General features: G+C 32.5%; 2 protein-coding genes and 1 pseudogene across 2 annotated transcripts; 1 reads left to right on the forward strand and 2 right to left on the reverse strand.

Annotated features, from left to right (window-relative positions):
- The first annotated feature begins 385 nt into the window (after positions 1–385).
- Positions 386–6,477, forward strand: LOC128158385 (uncharacterized). Its single transcript, XM_052821176.1, has 2 exons — positions 386–4,858; positions 5,322–6,477. Exon 1 carries the CDS (start codon positions 419–421, stop codon positions 4,526–4,528), a length of 4,110 nt encoding a protein of 1,369 aa, XP_052677136.1. The 5' UTR covers positions 386–418; the 3' UTR covers positions 4,529–4,858; positions 5,322–6,477.
- A 2,896-nt stretch (positions 6,478–9,373) lies between these two features.
- LOC128161093 (delta-type opioid receptor-like) lies at positions 9,374–10,611 on the reverse strand. Its single transcript, XM_052824336.1, has 2 exons — positions 10,599–10,611; positions 9,374–10,320 (listed from the first exon to the last, which is right to left on the reverse strand). Exons 1-2 carry the CDS (start codon positions 10,609–10,611, stop codon positions 9,374–9,376), a joined length of 960 nt encoding a protein of 319 aa, XP_052680296.1.
- Positions 10,612–13,362: 2,751 nt separating this feature from the next.
- LOC128161094 (uncharacterized) lies at positions 13,363–14,928 on the reverse strand (annotated as a pseudogene).
- Between the last annotated feature and the right edge of the window lie 10,021 nt (positions 14,929–24,949).

Raw genomic sequence — 24,949 nt, forward strand, 5'->3', positions numbered from 1 at the left:
AGAAACACCGAATGAAGATTCCGAACAGATACAAATAGCTGTAGACAGCTGTCTCCAACCTGTAGATATTGCACAAGAAGTTTTGGACCATTATTTTGATGATGTCTTCAATATTGCCCCTGCAGAAGGAAATAATCCAGTACGGATGCTTCAAGAACAAGGAAACGAAGCAAAGACATTCCCTTGCCATTTTCCATCAGGACAATTCTCATTTGATCAACAAAGAGATAAAAGATTGACACTTGCTCGATATTTCAATAACAGGCTGATGAATGCAGATAACAGATTTGCAAAAGATACAAACTACATCTTCTTTAGTCAGTATATGTCAGAACTAAATCAAGTAATTGAAAAAACGCAGATTTCTGTTCGAAAGACGGTCACCAAAAATGAAAAGGGGAGCGTTATCAATTCAGATATGCTTAGAAATCCAGAAACTCTGTCAAAACTGTTGAGGAACGATGAAGCAATTAGATTTATGCAACCGATAAGAGGTACACCAGCATACTGGTCAGCAACTCAGAAAGATCTATTTGCTATGCTTAGACAGCTTGGAATTCCAACATGGTTTTGCTCGTTTTCTTCAGCAGAATATAGATGGAATGATGCCATAAGTTCTTTACTCAAACAACTCAATGATGAAAGAAATCCGGATTTGTTAGACTGGACAGAAAAAAATGAAATTTTGCGGAGCAATCCCGTTACAGTGGCTAGAATGTTTGAACATAGATTTCGTATCTTTCAGCGGGATGTTATTCATTCACCGTCAGAACCTATTGGGAAAATAGCCGATTTCTTTCAAAGAGTTGAATTTCAACAAAGAGGTTCGCCACACATGCATTGTTTATTTTGGGTGGAAAACGCACCAAAAATAGATGTTGATCGTAAGGAAGCTGTGACAGAATTTATCGACAGATACGTGACATGTGCTGTGCCAACTGAAAATGAAGACTCTGAACTAAGAAAAATTGTACTGGATGTTCAACAACACAGTAAGAAGCACTCAAAGTCGTGCAAGAAAAATGGAAAAGAATGTAGATTTAACTTCCCGAGACCTCCCTCACAGCGTACATTCATAACAGAAAAGCATGATGATGACGATGAAGATGAAACTGCAGAAATTCAAGATGTGCACCAACGTAATTCTACTTCAAATCTTACCAAGTCTCAAGCAAAAGAAATTTTATTGAGTGTTTGGAATAAGATTCAAACTGATTGTGATGGGTATGAGACAACAGAAGATATTTTCGAGGATCTTTCTCTGAATCAAGACACATACCAAAATGCAATGAATGTTTTGTCAGAAAAATTGACAGTTGTCCTCAAAAGGCATCCAAATGAATTGTGGACAAATCAGTACAACCCATGTCTTCTTAAATGTTGGGATGCAAATATGGATATACAATATGTTTTGGATCCTTTTAGTTGCATCGTATACATCGTCTCGTACATCTCTAAATCTGAAAGGGAAATGGGAATGTTATTAAAACAAACAAACGTTGAAGCCCAAGAAGGAAATCTGGATGCCAAACAAACATTAAAAAAAATAGGATCTGCATATTTGACGCACAGAGAAGTTACTGCGCAAGAAGCCGTCTACAGAGTTTGCAATCTAAGAATGAAAGAAGCTTCAAGGAAAGTGATATTCATACCAGTTGGAGAAAACCCTACTCGAATGACAAAACCCCTTTCACAAATGAAGCGAAAACAAAAGGATGCTAACGATGATTTACAAGACGAAAATGACGAGGATGACGAAATTTTCATGACAAACATTGTCGAAAGGTACGAAAACCGACCAGACAACAAGATATTTAACAACATGTGTCTAGCCGAGTTCTGCTCTGATTATCGCGTCCTTGCCAAATCCCAAGTTCCAAAAGGGGTTAATGAAAATGTCTTTGAACTTCAAAATTCTAAGGGATATGTTCAAAAGAGAACGAGAACAAAACAGGCAGTTGTTAGGTATCCAAGATTTAGCGCTGAAAAAACATCTGAGAAATTTTATCAATCTCGACTACAGCTGTTTCTTCCCTATCGGCATGAAACACAATTAAAACCGGAAACTTTTGATTTGTACGAAACATTTTATGAAAAAGGATTTGTGAAGTTACATGGCTCGAGATCTGTAACAGCAGTAAAAATAATTGTGGAAACAAATCATGCTCGCTTTGCTCAGAATGAAAGTGTTATAGATGAAGCTCAAGAGTTGTATGAAAACATAGGAGAACCGGAAGATGCATGGGCAAATCTATGCCCCGAGACAGAAAAAAATAGAGATGAATGTGCCATGATGAAGTCAACACAGAAAACCCCCGAAGATCTTGTAGAAAATATACCAGATATTGACAGCGATTTCAACAAAGCTGATGTGTTGTATCAAGTACAACAACTTTGCGTCTCTAATGAAGAAATGTTGAATATTGTACAAAACTTGAATCAAATCCAACAAAACGTGTTCTACTTTGTGCGAGACTGGTGTGTCAGAAAAATAGTAAATGAAAACCCAGCTCCGTTCCATATATTTTTAACAGGAGGTGCAGGAACAGGAAAAAGCCAAATTGTCAAAGCTATCAATTTCGAAGCATCACGCCTTTTCTCTAAAAGATTGTCGTCACCAGAGGCTTTATCAGTGTTGCTGACAGCTTTTACCGGCACAGCTGCATTTAACATTGGTGGCAGTACAATTCACAGTGTTTTTTCTTTGACAAAGTTCTTGCCACTGCCATATGAACCATTAAAAGAACAAACTTTAAGTGAAATCAGAATGAAGCTCTCAGACTTGCAAATTCTTGTAATAGATGAAGTATCGATGGTGTACAAAAGACTTTTATACTACATCCATGAAAGACTAGTGCAAATCAAAAAATGCAAAGACCCATTTGGAGGCGTTAGTGTGCTTGCAGTCGGTGATTTCTTCCAACTACCACCAGTAAAACAAAGAAAAGATGAGAGACTATATAAAGACAATGCATCATATCCAATTGACCATTGGCAAGATTTATTTCAAGAAGTTGAATTGACTGAAATTATGCGTCAACGCAATGATGTTCCATTTGCAAGAGCTTTGAATTTGCTGCGCACAAGAACCTTAGAAGATCCTTTAGCAAATGAAACACTTGACACAGTGAATGATTGTATCAGAGATGGTCCGGAAGATGTTCTTCACGTATACTCCACTAACGATGAGGTAAACAATTACAATTTGAATATGCTAGAAAAGAAATGCAAAGATTTCAAACAGATTGATGCAAAAGATTATCAAAAAGATAAAACCTCAGGAAAACTCTGCCTTAGAGATAAACCGTGCATAACCAAAACTGACAGTTTATCAAGCTCGTTACTCTTCGCAGTTAATGCTCGTGTCATGTTGACGAGAAATTGCGATGTCAAAGATGGTTTAGTCAATGGAGTTATGGGATACATTTCCCACTTTCAATACGGAGATGCAGAAAAAACAAACGTTACAGCTATAGCTGTTATATTTGACAGTCAAAACGTCGGTATAAAAACGGGAAAGCGAACTAAAAATGGAAACATGGTATTGATTGAAAGAATTCAAGAAGAAATTCTTGTAAGGAAATCAAATGCTATTGTTAGACAGCAGTTTCCATTAAAGCTATCATGGGCCTGTACAGCTCACAAGGTTCAAGGGATGACTGTTGAAAAAGTTGTTGTCAACCTTGACAAAACATTTGCTCCTGGCCAAGCCTATGTTGCATTAACGAGAGTAACTTCAAAAGATGGATTATTCATAGAAACAAACGACAGAGCAAAGTTAGCCAAAAAGTTGTACGCTGATCCAGATGTGAAATCAGCCATGAAAGACATGAAAAAACTGGAACTTGACAGACCATTTGAAGTTCACTCCAACAGCACCATAGTTGTACTTCATAACATTCAAAGCCTGAATAAAAACTTTTGCCACATGAAATGTGACAGGAGATTCACAAATGCGGACATTGTTTGTTTAACTGAAACATGGTTAAGATCTGATCAAGAAACTGCTCATCTACATTTGAATGGGTTTCAATTTCGCCATCTTGCAAGAATAGAAGCTTATAGCAACAACGATCAACACACGAGGTCATTACGTAATTCAAAAGGAGGTGGGGTCGCTTTCTATATCAAAGAAAACAATGAGAGTCAGATAATTCATCATTCAATCGAAAACATTGAAGGCATTGCTGTCAAGTTGTTGAAAAAAAACATAGCCATAGTGAATGTTTATCGGCCACCTACATTGAACGTTACCATATTTTTGCAATCTCTGAAATCTTTAATAGACACCGTAAGATTACAATGCGAAATGTGCATTTTCGTAGGAGATTTCAACGAAGATACAAAGTTATCTGGCCCTATACAAACTTTTATGGAGCACAACGGGTTTAAGCAGATAGTGAATTTTTTCACAACAGAGGGTGGAACAACTTTAGACCATGTTTATATCTCTGATTCAATTGAAGCGCACACAAAAAGATTTTCTACCTTTTACAGTTATCATGAGGGTGTATTTCTATTTCTTTGAAAATCCATACTGGCATGAGTTGGCATGATTACAGTAGAATACTTTATTAAAAACACGATTTTACAAACTTTTACCATATTCTTAAGATTCATGTCAAATTTGGACAATTTTCAATTTTTGTCAAGGCAATTGTTATAGCATTAACATTATACACATTTTTCCGGATTGAGTTTGAATTTTAGAATATTCCGGATTTATGGATTCTGTTTTGTTATTAGGATTTTTCGCGGGACACGAGCAGATTAGATTCTCCCTATTTCCTGTGCTCAATACCATTTAGATTTACAATGTTTACTATGTTTGTTTCTACGAGATAAAACTTCTAAGTTGGTAAGTTTTACATGAATCTGCTTGTGTATAGTGTTGTGCAAAAAGTTATGTATAAACGATAGGTATAAATGTGTAAACAAAAGTGTTCAACTGTTAAGATGCATTTTAAATAACATGTTCGAATGTTGGCACAAGGGATATATCTAGAATGTGTATATAAATTTAAAGCTAAAGTATCATAGCATGTTTTTATTATATGATATATCGGAATTTAAGGTTTCATTGTTTGCATGCAATGTTTTGTGCACTCTACCATAGGCGTACATATATAGTCATTCATTTTGAATTGTGTAATTTGCTAGTAGTACGAGTTTCGTTATATTTGCTAATTTGCTAGAGCATAAGTGAAAGTATTCATTTCAAGAACACGGGGCATATATATTTACTAGAGTGATATTTGTCATATGTTGAGTGTGTTTTGTTTGTTTATTCATAGCATCAAAACTTTTCTTTGTTTTTCCAGTTAATCACATCTAGTCACATCACGTGTTGTCCCATCAAGTCACATCATCATGCCATTGTCACAAATCATCATACTAGTTTTTCAATGACTGAATAAAGATGTGCATTGGCAACAAGTTGCCTCTTCATTGATGGTAGCCAGTACAGCAATATTAAGCTCAAGTTTCGTGAATGTTTATATACTAGTAATTACCATTTGTTATTATTCAAATAAGGTACAACCAATTCAAACAAGACGCTTTGAAAAAACACAGTCTATAAATCAATATGTCCTAAAAATGCGGTTTTGATTAATGTAATATATTTTATGGACTCTGTAAAACAGCGGTTTTATAACCAATATTAAAGAAAAAGTCAATGTAGATTTTCCTAATAAATAAGAAATATTTGTACAACATATCTAGCTAAATACGAAATTAAAAACGTAGTATTTTTTAATATTTCAAAGCTGAGACTGTACAATAAGATTTAGCTAAAAAAAACTGAACAACGATTATTATTGAAAAGATTATAACCAAGGTTTTTCGCAATCGAAGAAACAAGGTATGCATAATGTTTAGCAAATTCTGTACATTTTGTATATCACAAATTTTAATGAAAACAGTTCATGTTTTTCAAACATTTTGTCATATTCTCTGTAAAATCTTTCGTCCGAATATACGTTGTATTCTGATTTTTAAAAAAAATATTCTAATAACGGAAAAGCAGGCATGTCCAGAAATTTTGATTCCGCGTCCTGGGTTTAAAAAATAGTGTAATGTTCAAAGTAAAATTAACTCGTACCAAAAATAATTGCTAAGTCGTACTTGAACACATTCGGATTTTATTTGTTCAGTCGTTCTTAAAATCGGAAAGGTTTTTGTTAAGTCGAACTTAAAATCATTCGTATTTTGTCAAGTCGTACCAGGAATAATTCTATTTTTTTCATCTTTTTATTTTTGTTACTCCTGTTATTGGTTTAAAAGCTCTGCTTCTTACAGGAACTTCAAGCTTTACTTTCGACATTAACGGAAGACCCACTCGTTGCTTTGCAACGAGCTTTGCTCTAGTTATTATTATTTTTTTTCTTTTTCTTTATTTTTCTGACTTTTTCAAAGCTTAATATCTCAAAAAGTTTTCAACGTATTTACATGAAACTTTCAGGGATGATGAAGCATTATTGTTCCCCCAAGATGTTAAATTTACAACTACAACGTCACGTTCCTTTCTACGTTACGTCAATTTTTAAATTTTAAAAAAGTGATTTTGTCCAGGGTGTTTTTCAAAAACGCTTTAAGATACAGACTTGGAATTTTCTGTGTTGAAGCATTAATCGTTTTTATTTGGACATAAGGCTGGATTTTAGTTTCCGTCACTTCCGGTCCAAACTGGAAGTGTTTTAAAATTTTCGATTTTTCGAATTTTTCGTTTCAATTTCAAATGTTTACGAAGTTTGTAGAGTTGGTCATGCTGAATACGAAACTGAAATCCGTTTGAAAATCGGACGATGCATTACAGAGATATCGGAGTTTAAAAATAGATTTTTCCGGAAACTTTGATTCTGCGTCCTTGGTTTAAGAAATAGCGTAATGTTCAAAGTAAAGTTAACTCGTACCAAAAATAATTGGTAAGTCGTACTTGAACACATTCGGATTTTTTTTGTTAAGTCGTTCTTAAAATCGAAAAGGTTTTTGTTAAGTCGTACCTAAAATCATTCGTATTTTGTTAAGTCGTACCAGGAATATTCGATTTTTTCATCTTTTTATTTTAGTTACTCTTGTTAATGGTTAAAGAGCTCTGCTTCTTACAGGAACTTCCAGCTTTACTTCCGATATTAACGGAAGACCCACTCGTTGCTTTGCAACGAGCTTTGCTCTAGTTTTGTAGATGTAATTCTTTTGTGGAAAATATTTTACACAAGATCACACATTTTAGAAAAGGAGAATGAAAATTGAAACCGGGGTGGTTCCCCTAAATTTTGAGTGGTAACAACATTAAAGGGGTTAACATGAAGAACAGATCAGCCAAGGAAGTATAATGGATTAAACTTCGATACAATTTTGGGTCTAAAACTCTGGGGGTTTCTTGGGGAGGGGGGGGGGGTACCTCCCTGCCAAATGTTTGCTGCAAATGGAGTGCATCGCTCCCCATCCCCAAACTGCCTTTAGTGTTATTGTTCTTTTGGTTAGATATACAAGTAGACTTCTAATACATATGTAATGTTTCAATTTTTTATCTACTTTTGAAATGACCCCCTTGTTATTAGAATTTTAAATATATATATATCTTTCTATGTGTTATAACTTATGTATGCTTTTAAAGCATAATTGGAGTATCAAGTATTTTAGATATGTTCTAGGTACCGTGTATTTTCTTCTCCTCATGTACATGTCACTGAAACACGTGTTGTGAACTTGTGCAATTTTTACTTTCACAAACGAACGTACATGTGCAATCTTTTACTGTTAACTGAAGAGTTACGATATCGCACCTATATTGTAATATTATTGCGGTACATACTTGTTATGGCATATTTCGCCCGCTATAAAATGCGTTTTCTTGTTTCTTTATTGTCATCCCGGCCTGTCTTCTTCTCTCTGTTTACATTTTTGTTTATGAATATGGAATTGTGGGATACGTCTCCTTACTTCCGGGTTGTTTTTTTCTTGATCCGCCGTTGAGATCTATACGCCTGCCTATATTTTACCGGCAGTGAGAATGGCTCATTATAAGGTAATTAATTCATTGATTGTTGTTGTGTGAATGAAAGTTATGTTATTTTATGATGAAATATTTATTTTAAAGTTAATTATTTTATTGGAACTATTTTTCGTATACTTTTTCCCAATTACTCCGTAATACTCCGTAAGGGTCTATATGATTTTGTGTGAGATTTCTTACGGGTGTATATAAGAGGCGATTTTTCCGTAAATCGCCAGTCTGCTCTTTTTTTATTTTCGGGTTAACGTCTCTTTTGGCTTTATCTTAAATTTTGGTAAATATTTATTTTTGCTAAAGGATAATTAATTGAGCCTACATAAATATTATTAATTCGATAAAATTTTAATTAGTGAAATTGTAATTTTTGAAACAGTTTGGAAAGTTTATTTAGGATCACATATCCTGATCATTTCAGGATTAGATCTTAATCTAATTATTTTAAATCTTCATTTATCCCTGTTTTACTATATAACCACACATCTTGGTTGTTTATAATTAAGGGGTCATATTTAAATCAAGTTATTTAAGGGTGGTTAAAAGGCCTGGATTTTTTTTGTTACCCTATTGTTGTTCAGTTTGATTTGATATGCAGACTCAATAAAATGAAACTTAAATTCTGTGTTTGTTCGTCAGTTGCTGAGATTGATGTCCGAATGAGATAGTCATTGATTGCTATCTCGCTACACTTATTACACCATTCTAAAAGTCAGTAAAATAGTAACAGCGTACATGGACATCTTTACTCCCATTTTGTAAATCTGTTTCTTTAACGACAACCGATAAAAGGCGCTTAACGATGTGTCTGTAATTATATTTGGATTTGGTTTTACTTAGATTCAGATTGACACTGGTGTCAATTGCAAAGGAACGTATACCCTTTTGAAAAAAAAAAACCCATCAATTGAAAATTAAACTGCTACACTCTTATTTGAGAGGTGTCACGAAAATTTATCACCACAATCGAATGAATACTTGTGTTATTATTTCATCAATCCTTCAATTTCTAGAAATGTAACAACGGAAATTAAAAACTAGAAGAAAACATAATTGGTTTATAATTATTGATTAATTGTTATTTGGTTACTAAAATATTAGGCGATATATTTTTTTATGCGATGTTCTCACCACATTGGTCTCTTTGTTACACATTAATAAACTGTCCAGATATTTCTTTGATGTACTAGTTTAATTTAGACAAAATGCATAAATGAGGATGGGTATCATAGAGCGTTTACAAAGAAATCGTGATCTGAAAAAAGGAAAATGAAATGTTGAAGATATATTTATAGATATATTATTTTCAAATACACGGGATACTTGTGATACAATAAAAAAAAAACCTACCATATAATATTACATAAACACATAACCATGGATGTTGGATATTATACATGTGGTGCTGTACAAAACGGAATATTTAACGCAAAGCCCTAGATAAATTGTGAAAAAAAATAGTATATAAGGATTGCAAGAAAAATTTAAGCATCCAATAAACATATAACAAAGTGTTAAGTAATTGATATAGATTACTATTTCATCTGAAAATAGTTGAAAATATATGATTGTTAGTATTTCAAGTGAAATTATAATCAATTGAAATATTGCAAATATACTAATGATCACAGTGACAACAATATTCACTCTTCTTTGTGATTGTTCTGTAACAGACAATGAACTCTGTAGTGATCTTATTTTCTTAACATGTAAAAGGATCATTATAAAAAAAACTGTCAACAATAAAACAACATCGAGAATAATGATAAAAATACTGTCCGAAAATGTATTTGATATCGAAAATTTAGTAAAACACGTTCCAATTACAGCGCTTGATATCCATATTGTGAGTGAACACAAACATACCGCTGTTACAGTGAGATGTGGTCTGCTTTGTAGGGGATGAACAGTAATTAAATATCTGACAACGGACAGAAAGCACACGTGAAAGTAAGAACTAAAAACACTCGTGTTCACGATGAATGAAATATGCAACCAAATTTTCGAAATGTTTGTCTTTGTGTAAAAAGTTGTAGTTATAACTGATAGAAAATCTGCTAAAGCCAACTGCCCGATCACAGCAAATGTCGGTGTATGGTATTTCTGATCGTATATGATTTTACCGATAGCTGCAAGATTTCCGATGACTCCAAAGAACGCAATTGTAATTGTCACACAGGTGAATGTTATTTCAAAATTCGTTTCACTATACGTGAGATGGAGAGTAAGTCTTTTAGAAGATGAATTACTTTCGAATCCATTGTCGCCCATGCTCTTGGTGGCAGATAGAAAGTTATGTGGAAAAACTTTTTCCGTCAATAGAGAAATTCACATTTGCTGATTAAGTTGACACATGTATTAACCATAAAAGTGTCTTGCATAGAAGTATCCTCTAACTTTTATATTTTCCACAAAAACGACCAGTAATGCAACACTGATCCTACGAAAAAAGGATGTGTGTCGTTTATAGGGTGATATGACTTATATGATATAAAGTTTCCTTCAACGTCATGTGGCTGTGTATTTCAATTTACTTCCCTCTTTTAAATTCATGGGTTTATGTCATAAGGCTTGTTTTACTTACCGTTAATAATCATGGTGGTAATTCTGATGTGGTTTTCTCAACCTTTACACGTTTGAACTTTTATCATTAATGGTCATAATCAAAATAAAAATAAAAATTTTATTTAAAAAAATGCACAATAAGTTGATTGTTAAGTGGGATAGACTGACAGATAGATAATTTCAAAATATGAATAATGCAATTAATATGTGCATAGCCAAAATTAACATGGTGGTCTTCTCTTCGCCTTACTAAAACCTATAATGCTCCTATGCTAACAGACCGCGCCAATATATTGTTAATTAATGGGTCTGTTTTGCAATGTAATTTGGATTGTTCCTAAATTAAAGTCTTGGATTTTTCTTTTTATTAATTTTTTTTGTCCATTGTATGAATTTTTCACTATATTTTTGTTAATTTGAATTCGCTTATATAAGCCATATAAAGCATATCTGGTTGAAGTGAAACAATTATTTATATTTACTTATATAAATGCAAAAAAAATATAATAAATGCATTTTTGCCGTTATAAACTCTGTATTTTTATCTTAAAAACCTAGAACTTATTTCCTGTTTATCTTACATGTAAAATCAACTCTAGCGCTAATTCTAGCCATAAAAACAATGAATCACCAAAGAAATGTTTAACACTTTCTATATCTCTGCTGTTGTCACCAAATATTTATACCTTCACCTTTAATTGTTGTATTAAACAATTAAATTGTTGGCATTTTTCTAGTTATGCTATGGGTTTTTTTTTAAATAGAGCTATTGTTCTTAATATTCAATACGGAGTTCTTGTACAATACATTTAGCCGTTTATAAAAGGTTCGATTTAAGCCTTTAATATGTAACGCAAAAGGGTTCATTATTACATGCACATGTAGTACGTATAATTCAAGGAATAATTACAGCATATATCAACATGTATATAAAAAAAATCTTAGTTTACTGCGTAAATATTTTTAAAATATTTCAGCTACTTTTTTGACAATTATGGTTTGCTGTAAACAACAGTATCGTATTCTCATAAGCAATATAATTAAGGTATTATAAAATAGAATGAATACGTTGTTGTTTTCACAAACTAGGAAAATCCCTGAGGGCGACGTGGTTTTGTACACATTATTTCAATAGGAAGCTTGTGCTTTTAAAAAGAGACATCTTTCATCTGACCAACATAAAAAGCTAAGCTTCTCCAAAAATTGGTGAATGACTGAAACCAATTATAATTCGATTTACTTTTGTAATACTAATTGATATAGTTTGATAAGTACAGCCTGTATTTCTTCAAGGTTTTTGTGCTCGGCTTTGGCCGATCACTGTTGTGTCCATATGAGGCATCCAGCAAATGCTTCCACGTGCGCACACATTCCGCTTGCATAAGTAGTTCTTATAAAAACTTGAAGTTTGGTTTAGTATTTATATAACATTTAACGAAGTTTTATTTCAATTCATTTACCTTAAGAGATGCAAACATACATAAATACAGTTCGACCTGTTAATTAATTCAATAATGCACATATTGTCTCATGCGTTAGAATTTCGATCGAAAGATTCATTCAGTAATGCAGTTGACCTCGGTGAACTGACCTCAATCATAAGAAGATGCTCCATGAACTGACCTCGATCTATTGATGTTGCATAATAGTAGCTAGGAAGACGGCTTGATTTACAAACAAGGTTATGTTATAATGCGACTACAATAGCAAGATATGATGGCATTCAATGTTTTTCAGTCGCATTAAATTTTTTTAATACAACTCTTTTTTGTATACGTGTTAATCCTGTTTGAAGAGCCCTACTCAGTATTCTGAAGAAGAAGAAAAAGATACATTAACATTTTAAAATAATTATGTTTAAAATATAAAACTAGACAAGGAGTTTACGAGTTTTTAAGTGATCAATACTACATTTAAAGGAAAAAACATTTGCGTTGAACATCAATGAAAATAATATACACACAGTGAACATATAATACTTCACAAAATCGTTTGACATCTCAAATTACAGGCACCAACGTGAACATTAAAGTTCGATCTTCTATGCCTTTAACTTTTTGGTGCTACTGTGGATACCTTGTCATGTGAGTCTGCTACAAGGAATATTTCGGTCTTCAATTTAAATCAAAGTACTAAAAGACGGTGTCAGTTTGTTTGTGTATAATTGTATATATGTGTTGTTATATGACTGAAAAATAACTATTTAGACAAACCCAAGGTACAATGTTTTATACAAAAGGGAGGTTTTTAGTGTACGGACTTACACTGGTATTAAAATATTAGAGCTATATATGTCGTAATTTACTTTATTTTGTTTATGTTGAAAATCAAAACAAATGATTTCCAGTATGATAAGCTGTACAAAATAAAAAAAAATTGTGACAAATACGACAGAATATTTACATCAACTTATTAGGTTCTGTTCTCTCTATTTCTCTAGGAAATTGATTGTAATTCATAATTGAAATATTAAAGGTGTCACAACATTTAATCCCCGAATTTGTTATCACAAACTTTTTAAAACTCATGGTATTACTTTCTCAAACCATGAAGTATTTAGAAATGCGACAAAAGGATAAAAAAGCCATTATTGTATAATTATTGATTAATTTCATAGGTCAACAAAATATTAGGTAATAATTTTTATCTGATGTGCTCACCATTTGGTCTAACTATTACACATATTAAATTGTCAAAATATTTCTTTTTAGTTCTATTCGAACAAAATACAAAAATGATGCTGGATATATTATGCATTACTACATGTGAATAATTTGTGTTCGTTATTCCTGTTATGAAATAAAGGAAATGAGATTATAAGGAATATTTCTTTTATTTAAACTTTTGTTTTCATTGTTTTTTACTTTTTTTACAAAACAAAGGAAAATGTGTGATGCAAATCATAAACTACTATAAAATATTATATGATACATAACCATGGATGTAGAATATTATACATGTAATGCTGTACACAAAAAATTATTCAACGCAAAGTCCTAAATAAACTGTTTAAGGATAACAAGAAAAGTTTATCCATCCAATAAAAAAAAAATAGTTCATCTGATAAGATATTCAGTATTTCCCATGCAATGATTAACAATTGAAGTAATGCAAATATACTTATGATCACAGTGACAACAATTTTCATTCTTCTTTGCGATTGGTCTGTTACAGACAAAGAATTCTGTAATGTTCTTATCTTTTTAACATGCAACAGGGTAATTGTAGAACAGATTGTCACCAATAAAACGCTATTAAATGTGAGAAAAACAGACTTCGTGTATGTCCTTTCTAATGTCAGAAGTATATCTAAAACAATTATAGCTACACCGCTAAAAATCCATGTTTAAAGTGAATACAAACACAGTTAGATGTTGTCTGCTTTGCAGGGGATAAACAATTATCAAATATCTGACAGAAGACAGTAAACACACGTGAAAGTAAGAACTCAAACATGTAACCTGCTCAATTAATATAGCATTCTCCTATAATTGGACAGTGTTTGTGAAAAACAAAATTAAAGTATTGAATTACTGAAAGTCGGGGGTCTTTGACGTGTCTTGTGCATTAAAGACTTAAAATCTCTCTCTCTCTCTCTCTCTCTCTCTCTCTCTCTCTCTCTCTCTCTCTCTCTCTCGTGCGTTTAATGCAAAGCGTCAGAGAGCGACCAAATTTTGCAAGCGGCTATAAACAAAAATATGTCTGTCTAGTAGAACAAAATTCAACAGTTGCTGCCTTGACTTTTGCAACAAGCGTTATAATTTCAATCCCCATTTCTTCAATGCGCAGCAAAGTAGATCATGGAAATTCAAGCGCATAGTGTTGTTTTTAAAACACGTATTTAATAAGAAAACTAAAAAAGATTATTATATTATATTATTAGATTATCTCGAAATTAAAAAAACAAAAAACAACACTTTTGACAAAACGTGGCTCTTTGTGTAACTTTTTGGTATAGCGGAAGCTTTTACTTTGATGGAGTTCGGTTTTTTGATATTTGAAGTTGTGCTATTTATAGTAACATTGGGATTTGCCTGCCTACAGCCAGAACTCTGCTTTCAACAGAGCCCGGCAAAAAATGAAAGATGTAACAGAAAAAAATCTGCCAAAGCTTATTGACCGATAGCAGCATATGTCGGTCTATGGTATTTCGGATCGTTTATGTTTTTACCCGTTGCCGCAAGATTCCTGATGCCTCCAAAGAAAGCAATAGTATAATTAACACAGGTATAAGATATTTCAAAAGTCGTTTCTCTATACACGATATGTAAAGTAAGCCCTTTTGAAGTAGAATTAGATGTTGAAAAACTTTTTTCAATAGAAAAATTAATCACATTTGCTAAGTCCATGCACTTGATCACAATAGTTTTTTTTTTTTGCATTGAACTATCTTCTAGCCTATGCAATGTATTTAAAAAAAACGAATATGAATTCAACATTGATCCATGAAAAGGTAAATACCTGTCGCATGTAGAGTGATATGGCTTTTGAGGTTTTCTTCTAGTCATGTGGCTGTGTACTGTATACAGTGTTATTTCCACCCCGTGTTATTTCGCCCTTCTACACTTGCAAACGGTTTTGACCCGTCTGAAATTCGCCCAGACTCGCTTGTGGACTAAAGAAATAACTTGGAACATTGGGATTCGCCTAGTCTTAATTTTGCCCGCTGACAACGTGGTCGAAAGGGGTGATAATAAAACGGGGGCAAATATATTCATGTATAAAGTATGAATTTAATTCACTTTCCATATTTGAATTCGTTGGATCTTATCCAATGAAGCCCTTTTTGATTTCAATTCAATATCATAGCTTTACATTTATATCAGATGGGTTTAAGGTAGCAAGGAACAGTTTCGAATAAAGTACCCGTCAATATTTTTGTAAAATTGAGAATTGCTGTACTTGAAAGCTTATGAGTGTTGCTAAAATTCATGAAATGATTTTTAATGATTATCATTAGTTAGAGGGGTGTCTGTTGTTGAAATTGATATGCAATATGTAGGCCCCTTATGTTAGGTACATGAGAATCAAAAGTAAAATGCGAAACCTGCGGCTATGACTGTTGTGCTGACTTTACACAGTGAAATTGCAAGTTACAGACGGGAGGTAAAATAACACGAAAAGTAGGTGGATGGGACATTGTAAACTATACACCGGTAAGTTTCTGACATGTGATAGTGCAACATGCACGCGGTACGGAAGATCAACCCTCTGCAGGGAATTAGCTGGGGGAGGTCTAAAAAGCTGAAAAATCATGAAAAATTAGCAAAATATGAAAGGGTCAAAATCTCATAAAAACCAGTATGTAGAGAATTTTACAGGGGTTGACTAGTAATTTTCTTCAGAAATTGGTGATTGGTCTTATAAAGTGTGAATTAAAGGTATTTGTGCTGAATGGGAACTGAGCAAATTCTAGTTACAGAGTTCTGAAGACATGCATCCCTTGGCTACAATGAACCATATCAAAAAAAACTGTCCCCTGCCACCTTCAAGACTACATGGCATTTTCATATTTCTCCTTTAAGTGTAATTTTGAGTGGATTTTGTACCATAAGCAATACATTTTGTGAAAATGGATGATTTTCTTTGCTATAGATGTCATTACATGATTTATTAGCTAAGATATTCAAGGGGGGTAACTCCCTCTTAAATGTGTAGAATGACCACCACTAGAGTAAATTGGCTAAGAGAGTAGGTATTTCCTATCCTGATGACAATTAATAGGCTTAAGTTAATTATTGAGATAAGAATAAATACTTTAAAACAGTTTTCATCAATTAAATCATTAAATTTATGAATTTGCAGCCATTTTGCTGTCTGATTTTATGAAATAACATTAAGCCCCCTGACTTATATCACCCAATATTTTTAAAACAGCATATTTTTATTTCAAATGAACTTTACATGTAGACAAATGCAGTTATCAAAGCATACAATATGTCAAAAAACTCAAGTTTTTGCTCCTTCCTATCAAAAAATGGTATTTTAGATGTATTTACAGAATTGAAAAAGCCACCCCCTCTTTCCAGTGGACTCCATTACCATTACATGTAGGATATGTAAATGTACATTTGACCTTGAAATAACATCTGCTATGATAATTACTCTTGAAATGAACAAAAAACAACATATTTTTACCCTTTTATTGTATAAATGCATCAAAAATGTAGAAAAACATGAAAAATTTGAACATTTTTCATGGAATTCTCATCCGTCCCCAGGTACCTGGGTGTGTTTGAATTTTATTTTAATTAAACGCACACATCACACTTGTAGGTCTTACTAATTTAGCAAAGTTAAAATGAGACTAGAAACCAGAATTTATAAGATATCCACCAAATATGATTATAGGCTTATTTTTTCATGAAAACAAGAAATCACATGTAGGGCGACATGACTTTTTGTGAATAAAAATGCTACAAATCATCCATTTACCAAAAAAAGATCAATTTTAAATATCAGTGATGGTTGTTTTCAAATATGTGTAAGAAATGACTCAAGGAAACTGCCACAAGTTTCATAATATTTGGTTAAAGTGTTCAAACTAATACTTCTTGTGAAAATCAAAAGATAGGGGGAGGGTATACATGTAAGGGTATTTCTAAGTGATGTGATGCTTTTATCATGATAATATCAAGCAGATGTATGTAGTATTGAATAAGGTTTCTTATTTAAGGAGGTTGAACAACAGTTGACCTCTAAAAGATTAGATAAAGATGCTTTATTTATGGAGAGCCCTGTGAATCTGTGTTACATAGAGGAAAGTGGAAATGGTGGGTTCACTTAAATGGCCATATTTTTCTTAAACCTCAATGGAATTGGCAAAATATGGTGTACTTTTTTTCAGAATAGCATAAGCTTTAAAATTTTAAGACAAGATGACTTTTCAATGAATGTTAGTGTATGTTAAAGGTAGCAAGGGACAGTTTCGAATAAAGTACCCGTCAATATTTTTGTAAAATTGAGAATTGCTGTACTTGAAGGCTTATGAGTGTTGCTAAAATTCATGAAATGATTTTTAATGATTATCATTAGTTAGAGGGGTGTCTGTTGTTGAAATTGATATGCAATATGTAGGCCCCTTATGTTAGGTACATGAGAATCAGAAGTAAAATGCGAAACCTGCGGCTATGACTGTTGTGCTGACTTTACACAGTGAAATTGCAAGTTACAGACGGGAGGTAAAATAACACGAAAAGTAGGTGGATGGGACATTGTAAACTATACACCGGTAAGTTTCTGACATGTGATAGTGCAACATGCACGCGGTACGGAAGGTCAACCCTCTGCAGGGAATTAGCTGGAGGAGGTCTAAAAAGCTGAAAAATCATGAAAAATTAGCAAAATATGAAAGGGTCAAAATCTCATGAATGGGAACTGAGCAAATTCTAGTTACAGAGTTCCGAAGACATGCATCCCTTGGCTACAATGAACCGTATCAAAAAAAACTGTCCCCTGCCACCTAATTCATCCTGTGCTAGTTTGAATTTATGTTTTTCATCATCATAATTAAAGTTTTAATTTATTTAAGAAAAAAGTTGAGCAAAAATACACACTCAGTTTAATTTTAAGTAAGATTGTACAGATAAATGTAACATATTAAGAATGATACACTTGATATTTGCATAGCCTGCATAATTATTGTGGACCTCTGTTCGCCCACCTAAAATATGTAACGCTTCTGTGCTTTCCCTAGTCCCGATTTTGACCTTACTTTACGTGTAATTTTGAAAAAAAAATATATGGGAACAAAATCCTTTTTATAGTAACAGTCAAACATTAAATCCGATTCAAGTTTTCAAAATGTTTCTGTTTGTTTTAAAGGTAAAAGATCTTTTTCCCAAAGGTAAGGAAGAACTTGAATAAAATCACTAGTTTTTAAAATGGCTTGTCAGATAACATTGCTCTTTAAAATGTATATATGGGGGGGGGGGGGTGGGTTAATGATAATAGCTTTGATTTAATAGATAGTAATCTTAAAACCTAAGACATTTTCGACGATGAAATTTAGATTAAAACTCTTTTATGTTTATTCCTTTTTTTTGTTTAATAAAAAGCCATGTCTTTTATTACATTGAAGTCTTAAACAAACACTGTAAGCATATTTTATTGTTGAGTACATGTAGGACATTCGGGCGGATTTGGCAAATATGGATGCATATTATTTCAGTATTGAATAAACAATGTGTGAGCCATTTCTTATACAACAAATGCCGATTTATTTTTCCCCACATCAAAACAGAATAGTGATGCATAACGTGGTATTTTTAGACGTATTATATGAACTTATTCTAGGATTTCTAGGAACTATAACTAACTTTCTATGTAACGTGATATACATGTTTTTCTATTTTGAAAATATTTGAAGTAGGGCCTTCTTATTTTCGGACTAAATATTATGTTATAAAAATTGTATATAATTCTTGTAAGCCCTATAGTTAATGTATTATAAGATAGAATGAATGCATCATTGTTTTCAAAAACGAGCAAAATCCATTCATAGGGATGTGGGGTTGCAAAACAAGCATTATTTCAGTAGGAAGTTTGGGTTAACAAAGAAAAGGATACATCTTTCATCTAATTAGGAACAGTAATAAAAAGCTGAGCTACTTTGAAAGTTGTAACCGACCAAAACCAGTTATTTTACAATTAATTTTCTTTTATACTCAACAAAGTGTTCACCCCCAAAAAATTGAATAAATTGAAAATAACAAAATAAAATAATATACAATTTTCAATGTAATATGTCTCCTCATCCATTGCACGGATTAATTAAGACAATACCGATTGAAACCAATTACACGTGATGAAACGTCAAAACAAGAAATTGGCTATTGTTTGTGCATGCATAATTTGATAGGCAACTTTTTGCGATTGAAAATAGTTTTAGTAATAGTTTCAAATGAAAAAAAAACTCCTTAAAATTGGCAGAAAAATCATCGAGAAAAGAACCAGAGTCATATTGGTGTCATGATTGTTCATAAGACTAGTTGTACTCACTCTAAATCTGTCGTTTATTTCGTTTATGTTATTTTTTTAAATATGAAGCAATCGAAAGGAAACGTTATTTAAATATCATTGTTCACTTTTACCAGTGAATCAACATTACCTTGGCAACTTAACACAATCCAAAGCTGTGGGCGAAATTCAAGCAAACAGGAAGTGTTTGTGATATGAATCAAAAGTCAAGCTCTTGAGTCCCAAAAAGAAGTCATGGTAAATCCATTGATCTTAACTACTTGAAGGTTTAATGGAAATCAATTTCCCCGAAGACCAGACAAGTAAATGTGTTTATTTCATATTGTTAAACCATTAAAATGGGTGAACACTTGGAAGTTTGGTTCAGTGTATATAATTCTGTGTGAAACGCGCGTTTGTAGTTATAAAAAATTACATTCTTGTTTTTTAATAAATTTACTTATAATTATTTCAGAAATTTAACATATTTTTGTTTCATTTCGAGCCCCTCTAAAAAATATCATCTCCAGGGAAAAAAATTAATTTTACTTGCTTCTTCTTTTTCTTTTTTTTTTAATTTCTTAGTCACACTGATATTATTTAAAATGATCATTTCATAATGTTTTGCGGAATTGTTTAATTTCACAATTTTTAGGGGCAAGTAAAAGTTTGTATCTTCTGTGCATGTAATTGTTTTCGTGCTTCCGGGAACACTCTGTTATTTGAATCTGCTATAAGGTATGTTTTGGTCTTAAATTTGAATCAAAGTACTAAAAGACGGGCTCTGCAAATGTGCAACTGTATGTATAATATGGAATAAGACTGTTATGTTGACAAACACATGGTGAATTGTATCATACAGAAGAGATATTTTCTGTACTGAAATTTACACTTGCATCAAAACCTTTCATTGAAAATAATATTTATATTCATATATTAGATTTTATATTCCAGCATTGTAAACATAAAAGATTTAGATCTCGTAATTGGCTTTATTTTGTTTAGGTAGAAAATTAGACCCAAAATTTGTCAAAATGTAGACTTAGTTTATGAATTTACATCCACTTAGTATATTTTCTACTATTTATCGGAAAATTGATGATAGTTCATTACTAGTATGTATGACAAAGCAAAAATCTACGCAATCAAAATTAAGACCTAGTTGTCGGGGTACAAATATATGGATTATTCCTATTGTCAGTCAGACAGCAAAACAGGCAGAGTGAGAAAGGGAATAAGAAATAGAAAAGGGACAGACATAAGGGGAGAAAACGATAGATATTTACACATTTACTTTAATATATACATATGTTATCACTATGGTTCAATATTTCAAAGATTTAAATTTTATGTATCCCTTTCAAATGTTTGTGTCCCAAAAAAGGGATAAATTGTCGAAAAAAATGACAGTACATGCATTTTATAACTTGTGTCGTTGGACGTATTTCTGCTATCCAACTAAAATATGTTTTGTATTTTAGCACTACTGTGTTACACGTACGGAAATTGATTTTTGCATCGTGAAGATATGCAATGTGCCAATGGAGCTACTTCATCAATAAAGTTAAACATCCTACTTCAGGATTAAGAAGAGTTTATAAATTACACCCATGCTATTTGTTGTACTCAGACACATTAGTTTCCTACATTTTGTAAAACGAAAATGACGATTACATGTACAAATGTTTTGTATTTCAAAGTTGTTTCATTAATACTATTAAAAAATAAAGTACACAAATCCACTATTCACTATTGTATCGCTTTAATTCTACTTGTTGGGAAAAAACTGTCGGTTTTTTCTGTGTTTTGTATGTTCTAAAAATTGGTCAGCATACGCTTGGCAGAGAACATTAGTCGGACACTAGAAAATGGCAAAGTTATGTCGTTGCGATAAAAATTGGAAGTTTGGTTTTAAAACCATGGGCACAACGTATTGTACTTCTTTCACGTTGCGTTTACTTTGTTGATGTCCAACAAAGCTTGTTCTATTGGCAAAAGAAACCTCCGTTGTATTATAATCTACAGGCGTGTTGTTAAAATGTATCGTGTTTCTCTCAATAACAGTGAAGATCTTATTCTTCTTTTCTCCATTTAATCTAGTATGGTTGGCATACCTTAAAAACACGTAGCATAATTCTGATTAATATATTTATGAAAAAACCCTGATAATTTTAAATACATACTCTATATACATGTACATTTTCTATCTCTCTTTTTTATATAACCTTACTTGTCAGAATGGTTTACTGTTATACATTTATCTTGCTTTATTAAACATATTTAACGAAACATTAGTATAGTTGTACCTATAGCTATATTTGTTATCATTTAGGATATAACCATATGTGCCTCACCACTAAGTACTCTGGCAGGTATTGGCAAATGAAAGTACTTTTCAATTTGATACATTGAACGTCCCTTTTTCTGCAGTCTTCTTTATGCCAAACTTGATATTCATCTGCATTGAATTGAATGTAATAAGTATCTTTGCACGTTCTTTATTTTTTATATGCTCGGAGAACATGGGGGGTCGGTTTGCTTAACTTATATTATATGTACTCCATTATATCTGCATAAGGACGTTTTGGTTTTAAAACTGTTGCGTTTCAATTATGTTTTTTCCATAAATTTTAGCACTTTGGTATATTGTAACACGTATATATTAAATATTTTTACCATTCTTCGATAATGGGCAGTTCATTATTAGATATTTTTCATTGTTTCTCCACCCCCAAAAAGTTCAGATTCGTATGAATTGCCGCCGATCGTAAGAATAACGACTTCAAGGGAATTTTTTATGTGACTGTTGAGATTATTTATCCTAATAACACATTTACTGTGACGTGTGGTATCTCGTTTAATTATAACATCATTAAGAAATATATGTTAATATGATAGGTACGGTCAGACACAGAGGGGCCAATTCGTATGAATTCTAGTATTTAGTAAAGGAATGACAAATCTATAAGATTATTGTATAATTCTTTGAAAAATATTATCTATATATTTACATTGATCAAAAATATTCTGTTTGTTTTTAAAGAGACATGGTCACGATTTCGGTCAAAATTTTTTTTTTTTCCATTTTAATGTTTACAATGCTTCTGTAATGAATTTTTAATTGGCAACCAAAATTGAGTGTCATTTGATGAGTCATAAGCGAGTTACAGAGCTTACAATTCTTCGCTATGTAACCAAAGCGTTTGTTTACGAGGGTTGTTCGGATATTATTGAGACATTTACGCTTATTTCCTTGGGGGAAAAGATAAATCCTTGAAAATTCACCAAAACGTACACCAGGATAGAGTTTATCAATGTAAAAAATTGTTGTCCATAGCATGATTTTATCATTCCTGGTAAGCTGACCAAATTGCCATCGCCCAGTGACCCGGCGCAACCGCAAACTTAATACCGCAACGTCATTTTGACGCTTCTTATTGATCCTATGTTTTAAAAACCTAACAAAAGAAGGGACAAAAGAATTAATTCTTCATTTCTCATCTTTTCTTTACATTTCAAGATGTAATCATTCGAAAATCCCCTCCATTCTTGATTTTGTGAAAAAATCGGGTCATTTCTAACTGAAAGTCAAATTACTGTGAAATGTCTCCTACAGTGATTCTGTGTACATATTTTAGAACTGTTTACATCAGTAAGTGTGAAAAGGTATTTGATATTTAGTCACTTTGTCTGAATTCTAGCTAAACAATTAGTGAAAAAAGACGATAAACTGAAGTTCTTTATCCCATGCCATCGTATAGTTTTTGTTAAAGCAGTTGGGTGGTATTAAAAGGTCTTTTTCCGAATTTCCATCAATTAGATGTATATTCGCTGCGCCGCCTTGACGTCAAATTTCTATATACTGTCGTTTTCAAATTCCTATTGCTTGGTAAATATATCTGTACCATATCCGTTTTTCAACTCAAACATTCGTAAAACTTGATCAAAAGTTAGTCACAATAAATAGCAAAATGAACATATATAATCTGATTTCTTTTAGTATAAGCTGCAAGTTTGCGGACACTTAGACGATGTTTTAGTTTTCTTACTCTCCGAGTTTATGCTTGCGACGGGTACCCCGACCACCGATTTGTTAATCTACCGTTGTGAACAAAATATTAAACATTTTTTAAATATTACTTTCTTTAATTATTTGTTAAGGTTTCTTCAATGTTCATGCCAACTTTCACCATAATTTGTCGCTTAGAAATGGAAATATCCGTGTTGTCTAAATAATTTCCGAACATCCCTCGTACATTTTGAATGTTGAAGTGAAAATTCCAGTTTTAGACCTAACATGAATGTGTTAATCATAAAGAATTGTTTATTTATGCTTAAAATGAATAAAATGGTTGACAAACCAGCTTTAAAAAGATTTTTAATGGTATATTGAACCTATGTAAACAAAAACAGGGCACAAGCATTGTTTACATGACGAAGAATTGTAAGACCTGTATCTTGCTTAAAACTCAACGACTGACACCCTAACATTTAATCATTTGAAATTCATTCCTGAAGCATTGCAAATAATAAAAATTTGACCAAAATTGTGACCATGCCCCTTTAAGGTATGCCTAAAATCATCGAACTAGATTTGATGGAGAAAAACCAAGTAGTAATATGAGTGTGTTTGTGGAAAATCCAATCTATCTTGGCAAAAAAAAACTTGTATATAACTGGACTACCTACAATTATGCAAGTTTTTATGGACATCAGTAAGGTAATTGTCATCGTGCATGGTTTTGTACATTCTAGTAAAATTTGATCAATGTCTTAATCTATTCATCATCCACTATGCTCACAGTTCTATCTTCTCTATCAGTATACACTGGATCCCAACTCCCGTCATGTCCTACTGATTGTTCTATGACATGGTTTTGATTGACTTCATTAGCTCCCCCTACCCCCCTCCCCCCCCCCCCCCGATTGTAAATTCTTATGAATTTGTTATCACCACCCGTGGTCTATATATCTTTATCACTCGCACAGTATATAATTTGTAGATCAACTAGTTTATACTTGGTGTTTATCTGTGTGAAGATCAGTCGTACAATAATAAGCCGTGTGTCCGGAGGAGAGGACTCAGTCCAGGGGAAATCCATTGTGCAGATTATTTCTTCTGTTATGATAAATAACGCTGACAGAGAGCCAAATTGTTGATAGATATGTTATTTTCTAGTCTTCTTAGGAATAAAACTTGGTAAGGAAACTGTGATTTTAGGAGGCAGTATGTACCATACCTAGATTTAAAGGCAGAGACAAGGCTGACATCACTGGAGTCTTGTAACTTCTTTTGATCAGCAATGCTGTGTGATTTCAGATATAGTGTGTGACTTTATCTTCCTGTTTATTTATGAAAACCAGGTGTTTTTTTTAAAATCTCCCCAAGATAAGATTTCAGTTTCTTGATCA

This window comes from Crassostrea angulata, chromosome 8 (genome assembly GCF_025612915.1).
Source record: "Crassostrea angulata isolate pt1a10 chromosome 8, ASM2561291v2, whole genome shotgun sequence".
Classification (NCBI taxonomy): Eukaryota; Metazoa; Mollusca; class Bivalvia; order Ostreida; family Ostreidae; genus Magallana; species Magallana angulata.

Bases quoted from the DNA above. Each gene is read 5' to 3' on its own strand.
- LOC128158385 (XM_052821176.1), top strand. From the start codon at position 419: ATGCTTAGAAATCCAGAAACTCTGTCAAAACTGTTGAGGAACGATGAA.